The sequence below is a fragment of the Bombus vosnesenskii genome, unplaced genomic scaffold, assembly GCF_011952255.1.
Source record: "Bombus vosnesenskii isolate JDL3184/JDL3185 unplaced genomic scaffold, Bvos_JDL3184-5_v1.1 scf7180000013263, whole genome shotgun sequence".
Taxonomy (NCBI): domain Eukaryota; kingdom Metazoa; phylum Arthropoda; class Insecta; order Hymenoptera; family Apidae; genus Bombus; species Bombus vosnesenskii.
The window spans coordinates 9,585,312-9,606,221 of record NW_022882923.1 but is presented as its reverse complement, the minus strand read 5'-3'; the positions used below and the strand labels follow the sequence as shown (position 1 = coordinate 9,606,221).

At 39.9% G+C, this 20,910-nt stretch overlaps 2 protein-coding genes across 2 annotated transcripts in view; both read right to left on the bottom strand.

The window, feature by feature from the left end:
* Positions 1–48: 48 nt before the first annotated feature.
* The window catches only part of LOC117231319 (unconventional myosin-XVIIIa-like), a 65,476-nt gene continuing 44,614 nt past the window's right edge, over positions 49–20,910 (bottom strand). The window contains 12 exon segments of the mRNA XM_033489673.1: positions 49–975; positions 1,147–1,484; positions 1,576–1,839; positions 1,920–2,232; positions 2,380–2,834; positions 2,945–3,068; positions 4,052–4,206; positions 4,470–4,829; positions 8,490–8,604; positions 8,819–8,961; positions 10,049–10,062; positions 10,065–10,173. Of these exon segments, the coding sequence (XP_033345564.1) occupies positions 969–975; positions 1,147–1,484; positions 1,576–1,839; positions 1,920–2,232; positions 2,380–2,834; positions 2,945–3,068; positions 4,052–4,206; positions 4,470–4,829; positions 8,490–8,604; positions 8,819–8,961; positions 10,049–10,062; positions 10,065–10,173 (2,397 nt within the window). The 3' untranslated portion in view covers positions 49–968.
* LOC117231307 lies at positions 6,348–6,830 on the bottom strand. Its single transcript, XM_033489649.1, has one exon. The coding sequence runs from the start codon at positions 6,696–6,698 to the stop codon at positions 6,366–6,368; it is 333 nt and encodes a 110-aa protein (XP_033345540.1). The 5' UTR covers positions 6,699–6,830; the 3' UTR covers positions 6,348–6,365.

Genomic DNA, 20,910 nt, shown 5'->3' with positions numbered 1-20,910 from the left:
ATAAGCTAAGAGGATTTGGAAGACAAGGAGAAGTAAAAACGCACGAACTAATTAAATAAGATATCTGCATTTTACAAAGCAATAAGTTACATATGAATCCTTATATAAGAAACCAAAAAACTGAGTCGCGGCGCGCAGCTCGCGTTTTATAATACAAACTGTATAGCCAACGTTATCGGCTAGGTATAGCGAAGTGTTAAAAAGCGTAAAATGCTTTCTGAAGAAGTAAGGCTTTGATATTTCGTTTTCCATGATACGTTGCACGTTTGAACTTTGGGCCGTTGGAAAGGCATTGATAATTGTGCACATGGACGTGTTTTTACATCTCGATATCTCTGCATCGAGAAGCTCGATTTTTCCCCTTGGAAGACTGGAACAACAATGTACTCCGTCGACAAAATCTACTGTCGGATAATATAGCACCAAAGACACGTAGTAAGAAGCAGAATACAAATAGCCACGACATCAACACGTTTTTTGGGATTTGAAATTAGCACCACCTACGAGCTTGTCATTTTTTTCGATTATGTTGAGAAAAGAGTCACGAGTGAAATTATGCTAACTGTAATCGTACAAATCGATGGATTTCACTCGTTACTCTTCCGTTTTTGTTTAAAAATTTTACTCTAGCGTGAGATAAGGTCCTTATATATATAATTAGTGATTTGATTGATATCCTTCAATTTTGATTCGCTGTCGCTAATGTTGAATGTGACCGACAGTGGTGACGACGTTAATAGTAAGAAACTAAGTCTAGCGATTTTGAACTAGTATGTTTTCATTTTTCTTTTGTTATCATTTTTGTTGATTTTCTGTCTTTGTTGTTCTCCTTTCAGCCTTGTGAATTAACAATTATCCATCGATGACTCAACGAGCGGCGATTCGTCAGTAATTCTTTCAGCTATACGTTGATCAGTAGGTTCCTTATCTTTGCTTCCGTCGGATTCGAGATCCGACAACTGTTCGCATCAATCACTAGAAGAGAAAGGTACTTATAAATACGAAATATGATTTTTGTATATTTTTATACATATATTGTATAAATGTAGCATTTATACATAAGTATTTACAATTCACTAATCATGTATTACAGTAAAATACTACATGGCTTAATTACTAATTATAAGTTAAACAATTAATAAATACCTATCGCTGTTTTCGGTTGTCCCTTCCTCGCTGCAATCTAAATCAAGTTCACCCTGTATGGCGCTCTGTAGATCATCAATTCGTTGAAGCGCCAACCTGAGATCGTCTCTAGCGACTTTGGTCTCCGCTTCAGCAGCCTCAAGAGATTTTTCCAATTCGCGACGAGCACGCGTGGACTCTTGTTCACGCGCTAGTGCCGAACTGGCTTCTTCTCTTGTTTCGCGTAACGACCTTTGCAATCTTCTCGAGGCATCTTGGGCACTCTGTTCCTTTGTTCGAAGTAACGCAGTCTCAGTTTGTAGTTTCTCTACGTTTTCTTTCAATCTAGCTATTTGAGTCTATAACGAAATACAATTCAGAATGTCATGAATAATTCTTAAAACATCAAAATGTCAAACCCTTGATTTAAACAAATGGGAAGTAACTTACTTCCAAGCGCGCTCTTGTCGTTTGCTCCAATTCGAGCTTACTTTCGAGTTCCTTAGCACGAAACTCGAGTCGTCGAGTAGCGAGACTGTTCGCAGTGGGATCGCCAAGCTGCTCAACGGATTCAAGCCGTTGCGTCAGCTCTGAAAGTTGATCCTTCAACGCAGATTTCTCTGCCTCCAGAGCAGCAATCTGCACTTGCGCTTCCTGCAACTGGCCCTGCTCCGCCGACACTTGCTGCACAGCCGCCCGATACTTCTTCAAAACCTTTGGAATTAATTGTTAATTGTTAATTATTTATTACATATCGCTATAGATAATATTTGTGAATTAAATACGAAACACACTTCTGCCAACTCTTCTTCATTTTCTTCCAATTGCGACAGTAGCTCAGTTCGTTCGCGACTAGCTACATTAGCACGATCTTCTGCTTCGGAACGTTGCCGCAGTGCTTCCTCCAACGAAGCCTGCGTCTCATTCAGTTCTTGCTCCAGTGCCTGTTTCGCTTTAACTGCAACTGCTCTAGCGCATTCTGCATCTTCTAACTGGTTCTTCAGCTGTCGTAAAGCTGCTTTACCCGTCGAGTCACCTTTCGATCTCTCCAGCATCGTTTGAGCGTCTCTTAGCAATGCTTTGGTTCTCTTCAAATCTCTTTTTAGCCTATAAAATATATAATATAAAGTATAAAATATAAAATTAAAGAGTTCACGAATTGACATGTCAAATATTTTTCGAAGAATCTACTGTCTCCCCATATACGACTATAAAATCAGGCATAACGCATAACGCATTTAACGCATAATATACCTATGCATGGTATCAGCTTCTGCCGCACGTTCAGCACGATCCTGTTCTTCGATAGCTACCAAACGACGTTCCAATTCATGCTTCTCTCGAAGCAATATCGTCCTCTCTTCGTGCTCGTTCTCCAACTGCGACTCTAAAGCTTTCACCTTTTTCAGAGCGTTACCACGTACGTCTTCTAACTCCTCGTCCCTCTGCTGCATCTCTTTGCGTATTTCCTTGCGTTGTTGCTCGATGCTCATCTCGAGCCTTAACTTCGCCTGCTCGAGCAACTGCACCTGGCCAGCTAAGTCGTCCAACTCCTCTTCCTGATCCTTTACTCTCTTCTCCAGCTCATGCTTCGCTTTCTTCAGCTGTGCTACTTCCTCCTCCGTTTTGCCACCAAATGTTAATTCCTCAAGCTCTTGGCCCAATGTCCGCAATCTTTCTTCCTTCAATTCGATTTCCAATCTTGCGTCCTACGTTGAAAAGTAAGCCATGAGAATGTAGTTACGAATAAGAAACAAAGAGTGGAATTAAAAAAGCATTAAATTCGATAAATAGAAATATTTTAGATTAATATACTTACACTAAGGTTCTGTTCTATGGTAAACTTCTCCGCGATCGCGATTTCTTTTTCTCTAGCTAATCTTTCACGTTGCGCTTTCTCTTGCCGTAGATCGTTCATTAAATTCTGAGTTTCTGAATCGAATCTAAACAATTAAAAAAAATATATTTATAGAATATATCGTCGGAATTTTTATAGAAGAACGAGGGTACAAAGGTATTGAATATTGAAAAAAAGACCAAGAAAATTGGAGGGGAAAAGATGCAATTTAAATTTTAATGTACATATAGTATTGTAACAATTGATTCATGAAACATGACTGAATGGCACATCTTTTTTCCATAGTAGCGACAAAATTCTAGTTTCCGGGCGATCACAAGACCTATATTTGGAGCAGTCAATCACGGTTTATGCACCCAACGAACCTCCAACCAGTGGCTGATGTTGGCCGCGCAAAATTACCGAGCTGGACAATTGCCAGAAACACTTGTTGCCGCGAACGAAATCAGAATAGAGCATCCCTCGATAGCGTAGAAATTCGACAAATTTAACGTGTAACCAAGAATTGTGCCGCCAGTAAAAACTTTTTCTTGTGAATGAATATACCGATCGTTCTTTCAAGAATTTTCAGCCAAAATTGTAGAAGTGAACAATCTATGTTACCGTATTTTATCAGTACAATCAAGGCGATGATTTCTTGAAGTATGAAAGATACTATTTATTTTATTTCATTCTATTCGTGTTTTCCAAAGGAAATTGCGTAAAATGTGCTATTATGAATTCAAGTGTCTTTTATATCAAATTACAAACCGTAACGATTTTAACTATTTTGATGGAACTTTAATGGATATAAGATACACTGATTTGTGTTAGAAATAATTCCATATTAACTTAATAATCGACTTTAATTTAGAGAAAGATCATTTTCAATTCAATACCTTCAAAAATCTTCTCTTAAATCTGGTATAACAGAATTAGAACATCCTCTGAATCTACGCTACTAGTACAGTATCGTTTACGCAAAAGTTTCCAAAAATACTTTCTACATAGCCAAGATGAAACAAATGCGAAACGCTATTGAAATAGCGAATAAAAAAAGACGACGTGAAAGTTTGAAGTAGCACGTACTTGCGCTGTTTCTTTTCCAGAAGATTATTCCTAGCTGTCTGTTCTTCCAACAGTAGTCTCAAGTCGTGCATCTCGCCATTCAGTTTTTGCACGCGTCGTTTCCATTGTCCAACAACCTGACGTTGTTCCTCGACTTCTTCGTAAGCATCAGCTAACTGGAACGCAAAAATATGTTACGTTTAACATCATCCCACGTGGTTACTCTTCTGGTTTTAATCTTTATCGTAATAATTTAGTATTCAAACCCAATAATTTAGCATACAAGTAGATACAAGCTGGAAAAAGAAGAAAAAATGTATTCGTTTTCGAGGCTGTCCAGTTTATTACATTTGTTTATATTTATTTTATCCTTTCTTTGTATGATTTTATTATCTTATTCTATTAGTTGCTCGTGTAAGTAAAGTCTTGATCGAATTACCTTCTTCTCCAATTGCTTCTTAAGTCCAACCAACTGCTCAAGATCATCCTCATGTTGCTGGGCCATTTTTCTCTTCGTGAACTCGAGTTCCCTTACAGCATGTTCGTATCTCTGCTTGTAAACGCCACCGTCTTCACCATCTTCAGCATCGGACACTACGCCGTTTAAGTCTGCGGCCCTCGCATACAAAAGTTCCATCTCCAAACGTTCAGTCGTTTGCTGCAGATTCTTGTTCGCCTCGGTCACATCCTGCAGCTCTCTTTCCAGTCGTAGACGTTCCGAAGTCTCAGCGTCGATCCTTTCGGCCGCCAACGTCGATGTTGAGTGCTCTTCCGCAAAGTCGGCAGTCATTTCGCTCAGCTGCAATAAGAATCAAGATAAGAAATTATTTATGTTTCATTTACAAACGCTTCTAGCTTACGGATATTCTTAATCTCTCTACCAACATGTAGTATCGCGTAGTACAGATAATATCATGAACATTAATTGGATTAATTTACATACACTGTCGACGATTCATTTATTATTTATTATGGCCCATTAAGAAAGGAAAATACACATCTTGATCCTAACAATTCTAACGAAAACATTTACTTGACACTATTTAAGTAAGATGATCTTCACTGGTCCATTTGCTCATCAAAATCAAAGCACAAACAATATACCACTGATTCAGAGTCTTTCATTTATCAAATGACACGGTTCCTAGTGGCGCACATCAGAATTTACAACTTCATCCTGTGCTCTAAAACTAACGTGACATTTAGAGGCGTATTTTCCGAGCTGCCTATTAAATATAGTATCAAAAGCTAATGTTACCCGAAAACACAAGCGAACGTAATAGCGTACCGATGGCTGGTTCAACACAGATCAGCATAGTGTTATTTCTCTAAAAGCTATTGAATGGCGTTTCTTTATGTCAGACGCTCTGCCGACTTCGTGTCTGTTCAATTCGAAGGAAACGAGAGTTCGAACGTGTGTCCAGATGTTTATAAAGAACGTACTAGGCAGAGTGTTTAGAAAAGCTGGCACTCTTGATCGGTTACGCGTGAGTTGTGAAGGAGAACAACTTAGAAAATTGATCTGCCTAATCTGATTTTAAAGTCTCCATTGTTCTTTTTTTTTTTTTCTTTACTTATTCTACTTTCTGCGTTATTTACGTGATACATACGAGGTTTAGAAAAACCAGGAACGAAAAAAATACTATAGTATATATATATCAAATTAATTGTACACAGTATAATGTGTATTACACGAGTATAGCTCGTGACAGACAATGATCCAACTATCGCAGAACAAGAATTGCATCCAAAATGAATTGTTCATGCAAATTTTGTTCCAATTCATGGAATCGAAAATCGTTAGGTCCAAGCTATGTATAGTATTCCATAAGATAAATCGTAAATCAGCGGATTTATATCATCGTGGTTTCTTTCACGATAGGATCTAACGCCAGATGGAAAAGAGGACCGAAGTTAGAGAAAATAACAGGACCTAACGCGAGCCATAAATAAATTGTGAAGTTTGATCGGAAAGACGAAGACGGAATTAATTTACATCGCCAATGAATAATAAAGCTAGAACTGCAGAGCAAAGCAACGAAACGAAACGAACTTTCCAAATCCATACAAAACAGGCAATATACCTCCTGACCGGCACCGTCGGAGATCGTCCTGTCTTCCGAGGCGCGAGAAAGGGAACGCCTGGAACTTTTCCCGATGCTATTCGACCTGCTGTAATACTGATAACCGCGTATCATGATGTTTGTGGCGCTCTGGCTTCTACCCATGCCGCGTCTCTCGTAACCTCGACTCATTGACGGCAGATTTAAATCGTTGTCCGCGTCATCTCTGTGACCCAGACTTCGCCACTCGTCCATTATATGATCGGTTCTTTTCAAAACTGCGAGATCTTGGATGACAAATACGAAGATGCTGTCGAAGGTTCCATGTGAGAAGCTGTTGGCCTAAAAGACTGCCTGATCTTTTGCTTGTCGCAGCCTAACACGAAATTTAAACTAGCGTCGAATACTACAGGAGCCTGTTCTTTTACAGACACGTCTTCTAAATCCAAACAAGACCTGCTTTCTATAGGAAACATCCTTCTTGGTGGAGTAGAGAAGGTTGGTGAATCGAGGCTTGTTCGAGGCCTCGAGGACATCACAGACATTGACCTCGAGCGACAAGACAGACTAGATGAAAGGCTAACGGCGATGGACTTCTTTGTCATGGCTAACGCGCAATCTGTTGGCTGGTCTTCTAAAAGGTGGCAACGGTGGTCTCTTCGCAAATATCATCGGTTCTATAGGTCTTGCTGAATTCTCGGTAATCGTATCATCCGAATCGCTGACTCTGTCGGTCATCGTTTTACCGGTCAATGGCTCTTCGAAGGTCTGCGAGCTGTTCGAAACGGGCGATATCGCGCCAGAGTATGTGGTCGGCAGTGACGGCATCCTGGTGATGTTATCCTGAATCAACTCAATTTTGATCTCGTGTCGACAGCATAATTTTCCAAGACACTTGTGCAACACTATAATTCGTTATAATAAGAAGGAAGATATTTCTTGCCATATGGGACCATCGTCCTTAATCTCGGAGAACGTTTCCTATTCTTCGTGCAGTTTCATAAGATCGATGATCGGACTGTCAGAGAATTTTGTTTACGATACTTTGATCGATATCGACCGCCTTGCCCAGCGGAATAACCGGTCGCGCGGGATCTTCAGCAGCGAGAGCAACGGACAATCGCGCGAGATACGGCCCAACAGCGATCGAATTGCATGGTTGCTATAGTAAGGTTCGTTAGTGGATCGGGCCTTCTGCTTCTGGATTTGATCGGATCGGCTGGCACGAGCATTTAATTGCGTAACGAAGTCGAACAACGTCGACACCCGTATCGAGAAGGAGTCGCGGTGCAACGCCTACTCTTCCTGGGTCAGCCGATACACGGGCCGGTGGCGGTGGTCTGTTGGTGGAGACGGTCACCTCCGAGTTATTCTAAGGGAGACGGGTGCGAGCGAGATGGAAAAAGCGGACGAGGAGCAGCGCGGTAGGTAGCACGGGCCATGATTTTGGATCGCAGCCAAATCTGTCGGCAGGTCTTCGCGAGAAAAGTCGACGGAGGACCGCTACGAGAGGCAAGGGAAACGGAGCAAAAAGAGGCGAGCTCAGAGGCGGACAGGAAGTAGAAAATCGTTCGATAGATCGGTTGAAATAGTCCAGTGACGGCGGATCGAAAGGTCGAACGAGCGAAACGAAACCGGTTAGAAATCTCGGAACAACACCGGCAAACGACCATCGCAGGTGACTGGTGGCGTGGAGTACACAGCAATGCCAAGGTCGTGAGGGGAATTTTCATACGACCAGGCCAGTAGGCAGGAAATGTCGGTCACTGGAACTTTATTTGAGCGCAAAGCAACGCGCGGCGGAGGTCGGTACTTCGCGCGATGCTCCGCTGATCAGATTCATAACGCGATAAACGAGCGCCGAGAGCGGCACGCTTCGTCTCACGCAGTTAACCCAATTGCACGATACAAGTGCTCGGACAAACGACGCTACTTAATAAACTTTCCTCGTACTTCTGAATATGCGAATTCTAGTCGAGTGTCGATTTGCTACGGTACACTTGATGAAGTTGCATTAGTACGATCAAGTAGGTAAATGATCTAAGTGAACCTTCTTAAGTTACAGAAAGGATAATCGTTTGAGCAGATCTTCCATTCTACTCCGCTTTGTCAGTTGTAGTAAACGATACATCATTTTCGTGTCTCATTAAAAAGATTTTCTCGTATAAAATACAGGTAGATACGAGATACGAGTTACAGGCCTTTGTCGTTAGCGTTCAAATTCCTAATCTTCCTCTGATGTTGAAAGTTAAACGTTGAATACCATATTAAGAATTTTAATCAAACAAGATTCTTTCGTGAATTAGAAGTTCGTAAAAAAATTGTTTCTAGTAAAAATAAAAAGAAAATTAAGAGATGGCAAAACGAAATAAAAAGTATACAATCTTTGGTCATACCTTAGCCTCCAATCTATCATTATCGTGTTTCAAATGATTCCGCTCCTGCTCCAATCTTTCGACCTTTGCTCTCAGAGTCTCGAGCTCCTCCTGTTCAAAGAGACACAATTACATACTCGTTAATTTCATCGGTCCAATTTCAACGAGATCGTCTTTTTATAAACAGTGATCTTAAAAACTGAAACAATTTGTAACCTTCTTTTAAAAAAAAAATGTACTTTCATTTCGTATTACGAAAACTATAGAGTATTATGGACCGTTCAACGTCTCTCTTGCACATGTAACGATGGAAAATGATCAACACGTAAAAATAGAAGGCATATCCTCACCGTCTTCGCTTCAATTGATCCTCTGTTCTATGAACGTTCAATAAAGGTTCAACTTTCACGTATAACCTCCACCAGGGCCATTCTCTTACGGACATCCACTTCCTAACGTTCCTCTGTATGCATCTAACCGCAAGATCTTGCAGCTGAAAGGATGTAATACGTAAACATCGTAACGATTTTTTTTTTTTTAATTCTTACATGGTATACTAGTTTTCGCAATGTTGGGTAATATTTAACGCAATTACTTCGTTATTAACCGCGAGTAAATTTTTATTAAATCTGCCATCGTATCAACGATTAACACTTTACCGACCGCTAGCGATACAACCACTCTGTTTCGGTTTAGACTCTTCGATACCATTCTTTTGGTTCGTCGCGAACGGTAAGTTTTTCAAATTGGTATAAAACTGTGCGAGCTTACAGAGCAACGCAACCGAGCAAGGTGATACCTTAGTGCTAAATGACAAATTACTGCTCAAATAATGAGAAAGATTGTCGGCGACAAAAAGCCGATTAATAGGCTATCGATCGGTAAGCATCGGCGACAAAAACCTGATTAATAGGCTATCGGTCGGTAAGCGTCGGCGACAAAAAACCGATTAATCGACTATCGGTCGGTAAAGTGTTAATATTTGTAATTATGAAGAATTGATGATTAATTTCACCAATTAATTAAATCAATCGCCATCTTTCGGGTTTAATTTTCCTTAATCGTACGCATTAATAAAGCAATCTAATTTGAATGTTCAACGTTGTATTTTCATGGTGAAATTTGATGGGGAACTTTGATAAGGCGAGTTAATTTGGAATTACTAATTAATAAACGAAAGAACAATAAGTGCGATATTGTGTGTAGATTAAATAATGCGGGCGTTCTATTAAATACGCGTCGGAATTATCGCTGAGAATGTGGAACTTGCGATCATTATCCCATGAAAGTTCCATAGATCTTTTTACAGTTTCCTTTTCGTTTTGTTTTATAAAGCAAGTAAAACGTGTCTAATATAAATAAAACCCTATCGAGACTGACGGATGCTGTCTAACTGAAGTAAACAAAACTCTTCACATTGAAAGAAACCGATCGGTTAAACAAGGGGGAAAAAGGTGATTCGTTAAGGCATTACGGAAATACACAAGAAGCCACTTTGAAATTTCTTGGGACGAGTGAAAACTACTGTACGGTCTGACAAGTGAAGGTGCACTTTACAAACTCAAGATGTCATGGCATACTTTCAAAGTGTTGAGCGACGTGCCAGATAACCCCTGCATCTTGCTTGAAGAAGAATAATGTGTCCAGTTAGCTTCTCGTCTCTCTGAGCCTCCAGTCGCTCCAGAGTACCTGATCTGAAAAATATCTATCAAAAAGAAACCGAGAGATTAACACGTATTCAATATTTTTCACCGCAGTGTAATTTCTAATTAGAATCCCTTAGCAATTAACATAATTCTACCGATATATTTTTAAAAAATCATTTCTTTCCACATTTCTATCTTCTCCTTTCCTTCTGTTTTTTTTTTTTATTTATTTTTGCAAATTAAGTAAATTTTGAACAGTAAAAAGTCAAGCTATGCAAATGACAAACATGAATATTTGATTTATGCAAATATTAAGGTTCGCGATAATAAATGAACAATTTGATCGGAGGTAGAAATTTGCAGAATGCACGAGTCAAGTACCACATTTCATTGGAATTCATTAAAATTGCGCTGATGCAGTTGGTATGTACTTATGTACTAGAACTCACGAGAAAAAGAATAGAATAGAAAAAGGAACGAGGATATCCCTGACACGATTTTCACGATTACATACCGCGTGAAGTACATTATGGTAAAATGTACTCTCTCTCAGACGTAATTAAACAATAAAATGCCATGTTGATAGATGGAAAAATCTATTGCTCTAAGCCTAGTCTCTGCTTTCTTAGTAATCGTTCAATTACTTTATTTATTCGATTATTTTTTCGTACACTTTTTCGATTGTTGTAATATTCAGAATTAACGAAAGAGAACAAAATAAAAGCTAATATAATTTACTATATCATTCCTTTAATTTTCCAAGCACGAATATTTCATTGCTTTTTTAACTGCTACATCTCAAAAGGTTTTATAAATTACAGTAACGAAATGTAATCGTAAGAAGTAAAAATAAAAAAAGAAAGCAAATAGGAATTTGTCTCTAAGAGTTTGCTGGAACATTTTTCAGCGTCAAGAAGACGACAAACTTCTCTGGTCTGATTCTACTGTAGCGGCTGTAGTCAGTGCTTGAAGCAAGCGTAATTGTACCCATTTAGACTCTTACAATCAACGTTTATTATCTCAAATATTATCTTGCTGACTGTTTGTAAACATTCTCACAGCGCTTAACATAAATCATTTTCAAGCCGTTCTCCTTGTATGAGAGCAGTTCGGCTTGAAAGTTGCAAGTGCACTTTCTATCAGGAAAGTTGATCGATTGGTAGCGACAAAAATACGATTTAATTGTATCATGAGATTAGAAGAAATGATGGATTGCTCGAGTTTTTCCGCGGTATTTGATTAATGAATTGACCTCATAGCTGTCACATATATATTGCGGAACGTTATTAATTAATATTTAATGCATTAGTAATGATCGATATTTCGTAAAAACATTTTTAATGTTATTACTCGTAGAACATGAACTTTCATAATTTAAACGACTGACAACATTTTTATTTCTCGCGATATAACATACCGAATAATTAAAAGAAAAAAAAGAAAATAACATATGCGATATCGTATGCTAAAAATAAAAATCCAGAGTTTTGTAGAAATGTAAAAATACCGCAGAAAGAGATAAATTTTCTAAACCGATAGGAAATAAGAAATAAATGAAATCTGAATTAGCGGACAATAAATTTGCAGCTAACTATCCGAAGCTGAAACTAAGGAAAGATTTCAAATTCATCGACGAATGTGGAGACTTCTCACTAGCTGAATTATTATCGATGCTCGATCAAATTAGCGATCGTTCTCACTAGGTATCTAATGGGTTTAGAAGGCCATTAATTAAGCGACGGACCTGTCGTCCATCGTTGTAGGATCTGCAAGCTTTCCACCGGTCTTTACCAGAGTGCACCGTGACTTTCGTATTCTCCCCTTACAGCTGTCGATGCTGCTGGCACCGCTCGAAGTCGATACGCTGCTTCGAACGACCATCGTCGGCTTGTTTTCCGGCTCCAACCTGCTCACGATCGACGTACCATCGTACACACCGATTCCGCGAACCTCGTTTTGCTCGAAAACTGCTCTTCCCCAAAATCTCGAGTTTCACCTTTCCACTCAACCTGTTCTCGTTGCTCATGTGACCACTCGTCTTCCGAACAATTGCCATCAGACGTGTACCCATTATAGTCGTGTATGCTCTTAACATCGACGTTCTTCTTCAACGTGGTCATCGGTTCGATCGTCGTCGTGTCTGGCGTGGCTCGAGTCTTGATCCACGGATCTTTCACCTCTTTCGTGGCTTCTGCGTTCTTACAGTTGAAAAAATTCACCAGATGCTCGATCTCCTTGGCTCTTTTGCCCACCGATTGCTTGCTCTTCGCTTCCTGTCTCGCCTCGTTGTTCCTCTGACAAGCGGTCTTCGGTGGTTCTGTATCGCAAACTAGAGCAGACGCAAACTCCATCTTCTTCTCATCTTTGATGATCAATCCATTGACCGTTTGCTTCTCCCAGTTCTTCCTCAACTCCTGAATATTCGACGTCTCCTTCTTCTTCTTCGACTCCTCGATGACATCCTGTCGATCGATCTTCTCGTGCTCCCGACTTCTCAGCCCTTTAACCGCGTTCATCGTGTTCCTAGTCTCCTGCAAGTTATTCTTCTCGTTACTTTCTACCTTTTTCATCGAATCATCCCTCCTCTCTGAACTCCCTTCGATCCTTATCACCGTGGCGGTATATTGCTCAGATTGAATAAGCTTAACACTCGACTCGTTGCTTCGTTTAACATCGATCTCCCGTACCTCGTAGACGGAATTGGTTCTACGAGGAGGAGCAGCGTCCACGCAGTCGGTAGACGCGACCATCGTCGCTCGGGCCTGTTCATCGTCATCCACATCGTCGTCCAGCTCTGCCATCAGTCGCGCCACGCGTTCTTCCAAATTGCTGGTGTACGTTCGAGCTGGCTTCTGCGTCGGCGTGCAGTTGAACGCTTCGCGACAATTCTCGTAGATACGTTCGTCCATCGAGCGATCGAGGTCGACGTCGTCGAAATGCACCGGCTGCATTGTCGGCTCCACGGCTCGATCTACCCGAGATAGATCGGCCAGAGATCGACCCACGCGCGTGTTCCGATGCGCCAGAAGAGGGATTTGCTGGGCCTCGACGAAACTCCGAACATTCTTCTGGTCGGAACATCGTTCTTTGAAATAGCCTGCACGTTCCACAAACTGGTAGACCTGTTGATTGATTTTCTTCTTGGAATTTCCTGCTTCCTCGCTTTCTCCATCATCTGTCTATTCGATTCGGAACTAAAGGAACTGCTCATTCTGAAAGATTCCTCGGAGCCGCGAATATCCACTGAAACGCAGCCTAAACTAACCGAACGATCGAGAGCGGCCTTCTTCCTCAGAGCTTCCGGTTTCTTCGGCAATTTCGTTGGAGCATACGACAAACCCTTTTTCAGAAGCGTTCGATCCTCCAAGATCGTACAGGATGACGAGGAGCTAATGGATCTCGTCACTTGCCTCTTCTCGTTTTTCACGGTCGTTGATGAACATTTCGTTGCCTCTGTCCGACCGTCTGGTGTCGATCGACGAGACTTGCTTGGACAGGAAGCGCGTGTCTTCGATTCAGCGGAAAAAGCCGTCCGAGCACTGGCATGGTCGTTAGAGACGATCTTGCAGTTGTTCTAGGAGGTGCCGTGGTTTTTGTAACTCGGGAGGCTTGCTCGTACAAGTCGATCTGTTCTGATCGGGCACTGCTTGCTTCCTAGGAACCGATAGGGATGCTTTCGATACATTTGGGCTGCTTCTAGCCTTCACCAATCGCGAACCCGCGTTACCTGGCCATCTGGTTGCGTTCTCTAACATTTTGACGAAGTAGCTGTGTCTTGAAATTAAAAAAAAAAATTTGTCAATTTCTTTTCGCAGCTATATGAAACTAGTCTCGTCGATTCGGTTATACGTATGTCATTGGTCAAGCCAACTATCTCAGCTTTCTTGTCGATTCAAATGTTTCCAAAGTTTTTTCAATTCCACCTTATCCTCTCGTCAGACTAAACAACGATAGTTTAACGACAGAAATTCGCCGATGTTCTTTTCGAATGTATGAAAATATACACAACAAAACAGGTTTTTAACGATTTACACGTGTGTAATTGGCGGAAGAATCTTCAAAGTGTGGCCGAATCTTCAATTCCAGGTCATTGACACCGTTCGTCAAAATGTTATCGAATCTTCAATTGCAACTGGTTGACTTTCCATCGAACCAAGTGCTTTCAAAGTGTCACTGAATCTGCGATCGCAATTTTCGTACACTCGCGGGCGATTAGTATTCCAGTTAGAATGGACACTTGCTGTCCGAATAATCCAAATAATCGCGGCGATGATTCTTTCGCTGACAGGGTGCGCGCGACCTCGATACAAAAATCCAAGCGACTTTTCCGTGGACTCGCTGCTTCAGCAACCGGTGCTCCGTATCCCGTCTTCCTCTTCCGCGCCGATCAACACCGGCATTTTTCCTCGAATCAGCAGCCGTCATTGCAAGCACCGCTGCTCCTGGATACCGTGGCGTACGTTTCCTGCACTCGAACACGTTCAGGAATGGACCTCGAGAAGCTTCCTCTTGCGTGGAGAACGAGCCGCGACTAAGTACCGTAAAAGCCGCGTAAAAGTGGACGCGCGTTTTATGGTCGCCAAAGAGAGAGGGGAAGAGAGAGAAAGAGGCAGAGGGGAGTGTATCAGGAGTGTGGAGAAAGGGAAACAAAATGGATAGAAAGGGACACAGAGGGGAAGACTGTCTATGTGCCGCTTCTTCTTGCATCTTCGCGACAGAACTCCGCGAAGATTCGATCGTTTTATCATATAGTCGACCGGTGTTTCATCATTTTCATTGAAGACGGTCGTTTCTCTCGCTCGATGTAAAATATTCGACATTTTCTCGATTCTACACATTTCTAATCACAATTTTTCAATAATATACATGATATATAATTTTTATATGAATATATATATATATTTGATTTTTACTGCTAAACGAAACCGAGATGATCATTCTGAAAAATGACAAGACACGTTTCATCTGAATATTGGAATGTACTTTACAAATTATTTATGTAACGCATGACTTGGCATGATCAGTACTTGGCGCAAAAGTCGCGGAAGAACGAAGATCATTGTATTAAATTTATACACGCGAAATGCTTTTTTAGAGTTCGAGAAGTTCCTAGATTTTGTCCAACGTTGCATTTGTACTGGCCTCGATAAATTATACTTTCACGGGGAATATGATATAAAACAGGATTGGATATTCTAAAATTATAGTAGAATTTAAACTGTTATGTGGTCATCTATGGCTAATTTAAGACTACGAAGTGCTATTACATAACAAAGTCGCTGGAAATTCGTTATTTCACGTCATAAATCATCGGTGTAGTGGCGGAACTTGTTTATTAGCTTAGAACTGGAAGATGCATCGAGATTGAGGCTGAAGCTTGCCATTTCGAGAAACTTATGCAAACGTTGGAATAATTTGACGACGATTATATAATTCAAGATGATCTTCTACCCGAGAATAGGTAAAATTAAACGACATTATCGAGAGCAATTCGTGTACAACGATAAAAGAGATGATATTTCAAATAAAACTACACCCATTCTACGATTGTTCGTCACTCGGCGCGTACAGGAGCGGTAAAGAAAAAGAACAAGCGAGTTTGGCGAGTTAAGTGACAGGAAGAAGCCAAGACAAATAGAAATAGCCACTTTTAATGGAGTCAAAATCAAAGAAACGAATAAGATGAATTGGAACATGAAATTTTATCACCTTCTCCCTTATCCTTATAACCTTGCACTCGCATATTTACCATTTTTTCAGGTACCTAAATTCTTCGATGAGCAAAATATTTAGAAAAAGGAATATATTCGTAAATATTGGATATTTTTATGCGAGATTTTCTATTGCCCTATAAAATCAGAGTAATTTATTGCTTCATTTAACTGGATACGTCTAACTTTCTTCTTACAAATTAGGGCTGTAATATTTAAGAAGATAAAGGAATATAATGGCAAATAAAGCGTTATTCGCTATTAATTAAATGTCGGTGCTTTAAATTAGCTATTGTTTAATATCGTGGAGAATTTGAACAGACATTGTCGACTGCTTATCTTTGAAAACTTTTCTTAATTGATCTGAATGTATTAGTAATTAAGGAATAACAAAAAAATTTCCCTCGCATCAAATTAATTCCACTTGGCAAACTCATTGTTAGTTAAAGAGAAATTAAGTGGAAATCAAATGAAAGCGATACAATATCGGTGAATGCTGAATAAATTAAAAACATGGCATAGGTGTCTACGTAATTTACGAAGGAATAGCAACGACTAACGTTTCTAAGATTTGATAAAATTGTGTGAAATAAGAAAAAAACATAACTATCATATATACGAAAACACGGAATGAATCCAACTTAAATCGGTCAACCTTTCTTTGAAAAACCTTCCCTCGAATGGATGAACAGAGATGAAAAATATTCAACCAGTTACATAGTTAAACTTTACCATAGTTCAATTCTTATATTACAAGGCACAACTAAACCAGAAGAGTAAATTTCCTCGAGTCAACTTATCGTATGAAAGAAATTATAAAGGAAGAGCAAATTGTCGTGATTATTGAATGTAAAAATGTAAGATGATCGATCGGTAGAACTCATAAACCTCGTTTTATTCGTTAGATAAGAACGCCTAATATCATTGCAAGCCTTTATACTGCCTCATTGAAAGCCGTATAAAAGTTTCATAACATCTCGAACGACGCAAAGTTCGCGTGGCTCAGATCGGCACATTTGTCGCCAGTTTCCTTCCGACGATTTTCCTCGTGAAATCTCCTATTATCAGGATTCGCAGACTGGCATATTTCAAGCATGACCGATGAGATCTTCCACGCAACATCGTCTCTGAACGTAATCAGTCAGCCCGAAAAATATCCCGTTACAACAGCGACTTTCTATCGTTAAACTAAAACGCCATTCGATTTGTCGCGTTGTGAGAGGACGTTAAGCAAATGAACGGGGCTTTATGATCGAACGATCGGGCCGAGCAAATGCTTTCGGCAGGATAATTCAAGCGAAGATCATGAGGAGAGTAGCGGTGTGCGATCGCGCGCGCGAATGCGAGTCCGCTACTTCCAGCTCGGATCTGTATTTACCGTTATCGAACTTAAAAGGTACCATACAGGCCATAGACTCTCTTTCCTTCTTCTCCTCTCTCTCTCTCTCTCTCTCTCTTTCTCTCTGCCATAAGTTAATTGAGAAATCGTCGACTCTCCCCGCTACCTGTTTCTCTTCTCTACTTCTCTGTCTGCGTTCCTTCGTTTCGCTGTTGGCGCAATCGAAGGAATTGACGATGGCTAATAGGTACTTAGCGTGCTCGATGTCCCCAACGTTCTATCTATCGACAAGTTTCTTACATACCTACTGGACAATGAATGACTTTTTACACTTGTTCCGCGAAACAACTCGATTCACCGCCAATGGAGCTTCCCCTTTGGTACACTGATACGAGACAGGCATCGAACGATCAGAATTCTCGAAGCGATCGAAGCTCAAAAGACACTTCGATAGCCTGTCGCGTCGACGTGTTCGATCAAGTCGACCGATCGTCCCATTCTACGACGATTGCCCCGCACCAAAACGGAACCACTGGAAAGTCAAACGATGCGTGCTGGTTGCGCGCGTGACCGAACGAAATCTTAATGGGACGAAACGAAAGTGAATAGAGACCGTATTCCCAGCCGGCAGACTAACGACGGAATCGTGAATGTGTGGAACCGATGCCCCTGATCGGAATCGAGACCAACCGCGAACTGACTGAGTGCAGAAAACTTTGTACGAGTCAGGTGCAAGTTCCTGTCCCTCTCGTTCGACCAGTCGGCTCCCCTACCAGACGATACCCTCGCGGGTCTCTCGCGGTGCCGGTTCAAACAGTTTATTCCCTTTTACACGCACCGTCTTCCAGCCTGAAGAGAGAACAATCTAATGGGGGAGCGCGAGTAACGCGTTTGGATCTCTGCGAATGATAATCTCGCGAAAAGTGGGAATTTCAAACGAGGCTTTCAACCAGATGTTTGTAACCGAGTACACTTACGTACATGTACCGTTGAATCGCTTTAGGTACGCTGATGGAAGCATGGAATGTATTACTGCATTTTCTGCTCGTTGTTACTCATCACTAAATTTTTCTTCTTTCATTGAAGATTATAGATGTGTATTGAGGATACTTAGCTCCCGTTTGTCGTTTATATTATATGTTTATAAAGGGATATTTTTCTAATTGCAAGTAGTGTAAGTTTGAATAATTTTGGTATCTAGCTCGTGTGTGTACTGTATAGACTCGTGAAAGATCATGAAATGAAGAAACGAAGCGAAGGATAAATGGAAGATTTTTTTTGGGAAAAGGATCCATAAGACGAAATGAACCGAGCAAATTGCGTTGCAAGTTTTAATTCTATCAGATTGTCCGAGAAGTTTCTTAGAATGGACGCGCAATGTTTTTTCGTTTTATATTAGTTTTTTGAATTATGCACGAACATAATAATAGAAATATAACGAAATGGACACCTAATTCAATAAAATAATATAAAACAGAAATAGTTGTTCATCCATTATCATCTTATAAAACGGAAGAAACTTTTCCGACAACCTAATATATGTTTAGTATTAGGTAAGTTTAAATCGATGACTGTAATAGCATTTAAAGAACCTTGTTCTTTTTATATTTACGAAACAAATGCATATTTTTTAATAATTCGACTATTTGATCAAAGAATACGCCATAGGTTATAGGCTTTCTTTTTTTCGAAAAACTGCTCAACTGCGACGTGGTCTTTTTTAATCAGTTCATTCGGCCAAGATAACAGCAAGGCACACACGTCTTAACCCCTTTAAACGCAAGGAATCTTGCTTCTGGTCCTTTCCGTGCGAATGTGGGTCAATATCACTTATTCAGCGATTCAGATCCGCCGTAATTTCTATCAAAGTGTATTTCTTCTATCTTTTCATCAAATCTCGCGTGATATTTCGTTCTCATTTTGTAGCATGTAAAATGGACGCCAATAACGGTCTCTTAAGCATATTATACATGCAAAGTGGATCACAGAAATTCAGGAATAAATTAAAGTAAAGAATAGCACTGCATAGCCAAGAATTCCACTTAAATATGTAGAAGTTGTTTTTGTAAACGAAGTAGAGTTAAGTTAAGGGTAGCGGTACGTGTGACCATTGCATAATGATCGGATTAGTATTCTCGTTAGCAGGGATACGAAAGAAAACGAATTACAATGTTCTGCGGCGTTCGAATCTTTCTCTTTCGTTAATTTCAATTTAAGGAATTCGGAGGACGCGACTGGAGAAAATTCGCTTGCAATTGCTTCGCTCTTCTCTTACGGATTCAAACTATGCAAATTTATGGTAAACTAACACGCCGAACAATTTTGTTTTCACGGCTACGTAGATTTACTATTAAATAATTCTTTTCGTTATTTAAATAATGTTAAAACGTAAAAATTTATTGCGAAATAAGTGTACAAAATAGACGAACAAGAATTAAAAAGAAAATATCTTTGTCCTTCTGTAAAATCATCATTTTTCTCATATCGAGTATGAGTTTGTTAACAAACACTGAACAATGCTGTAAAAGTGCACAATGATACTTTTTACTTGCTAATCGTTTCTAGCAGTTCCTGCTTTTATATTCTTCATAATTACTTTTAAACAGTATTTCGCATGATTAATATCCATGTTCCGTTTGTAACGAAGCGGTTCTCAATACGGAAGAAAATTTTACATACATACACAAGCATCTGTTTGTCAGAACCCGCAACTTTCTCTCACCGACTATAAATAATTTTCCTCTTTCCCAACCATTCATAATCAATTCCGCAAGTTTTATTTCGCGGCCAGCGTGACGAATTGAAACAAAATAATATGCACATTCAGCTATTTATTATGTCATCGTTTAACTATACAAAGTTCACTACTACAGCAGTGGAAACCTGATTCTAACGAGATATAACAAAAAGTTTCCACGTTTCATATATTATATAAAGAATGACCCGTCGAAAATCTGTATGAGATGTTTCTTTCACGATTTATCGACTGTTTTTAACAGTGCCACTCAGGATAATTGTGCAATAATATAGTGGGTTGAGTTTCAAGTGCTTCTGCGCGCATGAAGTGTTACAGGTAATGAATCTGAAGAGGATAGCAGAATATCTCATTCTCCGTTATTTAATTATCTAGCATGGCGTATCGTTTCAAAAAGACCTACAAACCTATAATTACCTAAACAAAAAGAACTTGACGATTTTTCTTTTATTCTCTCTATTCTTTATTTTACGTTTCTATTTTCTACTAGTTTAGAGATGCCTTTTTCTTCCTAAGGTTTCAAATGTATTCTACGCACAACAAAGGGATGATCATTTTTTGGAAATAATTACTTTCTCGTTATAGCTACAGTTTCTCGTAAAAGTATTTTACATATTTATAAAATCTTGTTGTTTGTTTCGTAGTGAACATTTTGAAATTTCATGGGTACTGCGAACATTATGGGAGTCCGCACACTGGCCAATATATGTAATCGAAGTATCTGTGTCTCGTTACAGTGTTAACGAAGCTTTATGAAAGAAATGAGAAAAAGGAAGACAAATATGCAACTTTTGCTTTTAATTAAGTAAGGTCTTTAAAATTGCATAAATAAACGGCGAACGGCAGTCGGATTTGCGACGATTCGAGTAAAAGCGTTCTGATTCATGCACACAGTCGTTTATAACCAGCGTGGACGAAAGTAGTCACACGTGACGTCCGCCAGCTAAGCATTAAGTCGTCGACAAATGGCAGTCCCTGGTGAAATTACCGC

Excerpts from the sequence above, each read along its gene's own strand:
- LOC117231307 (XM_033489649.1), bottom strand. The coding sequence starts at position 6,698 with ATGACAAAGAAGTCCATCGCCGTTAGCCTTTCATCTAGTCTGTCTTGT.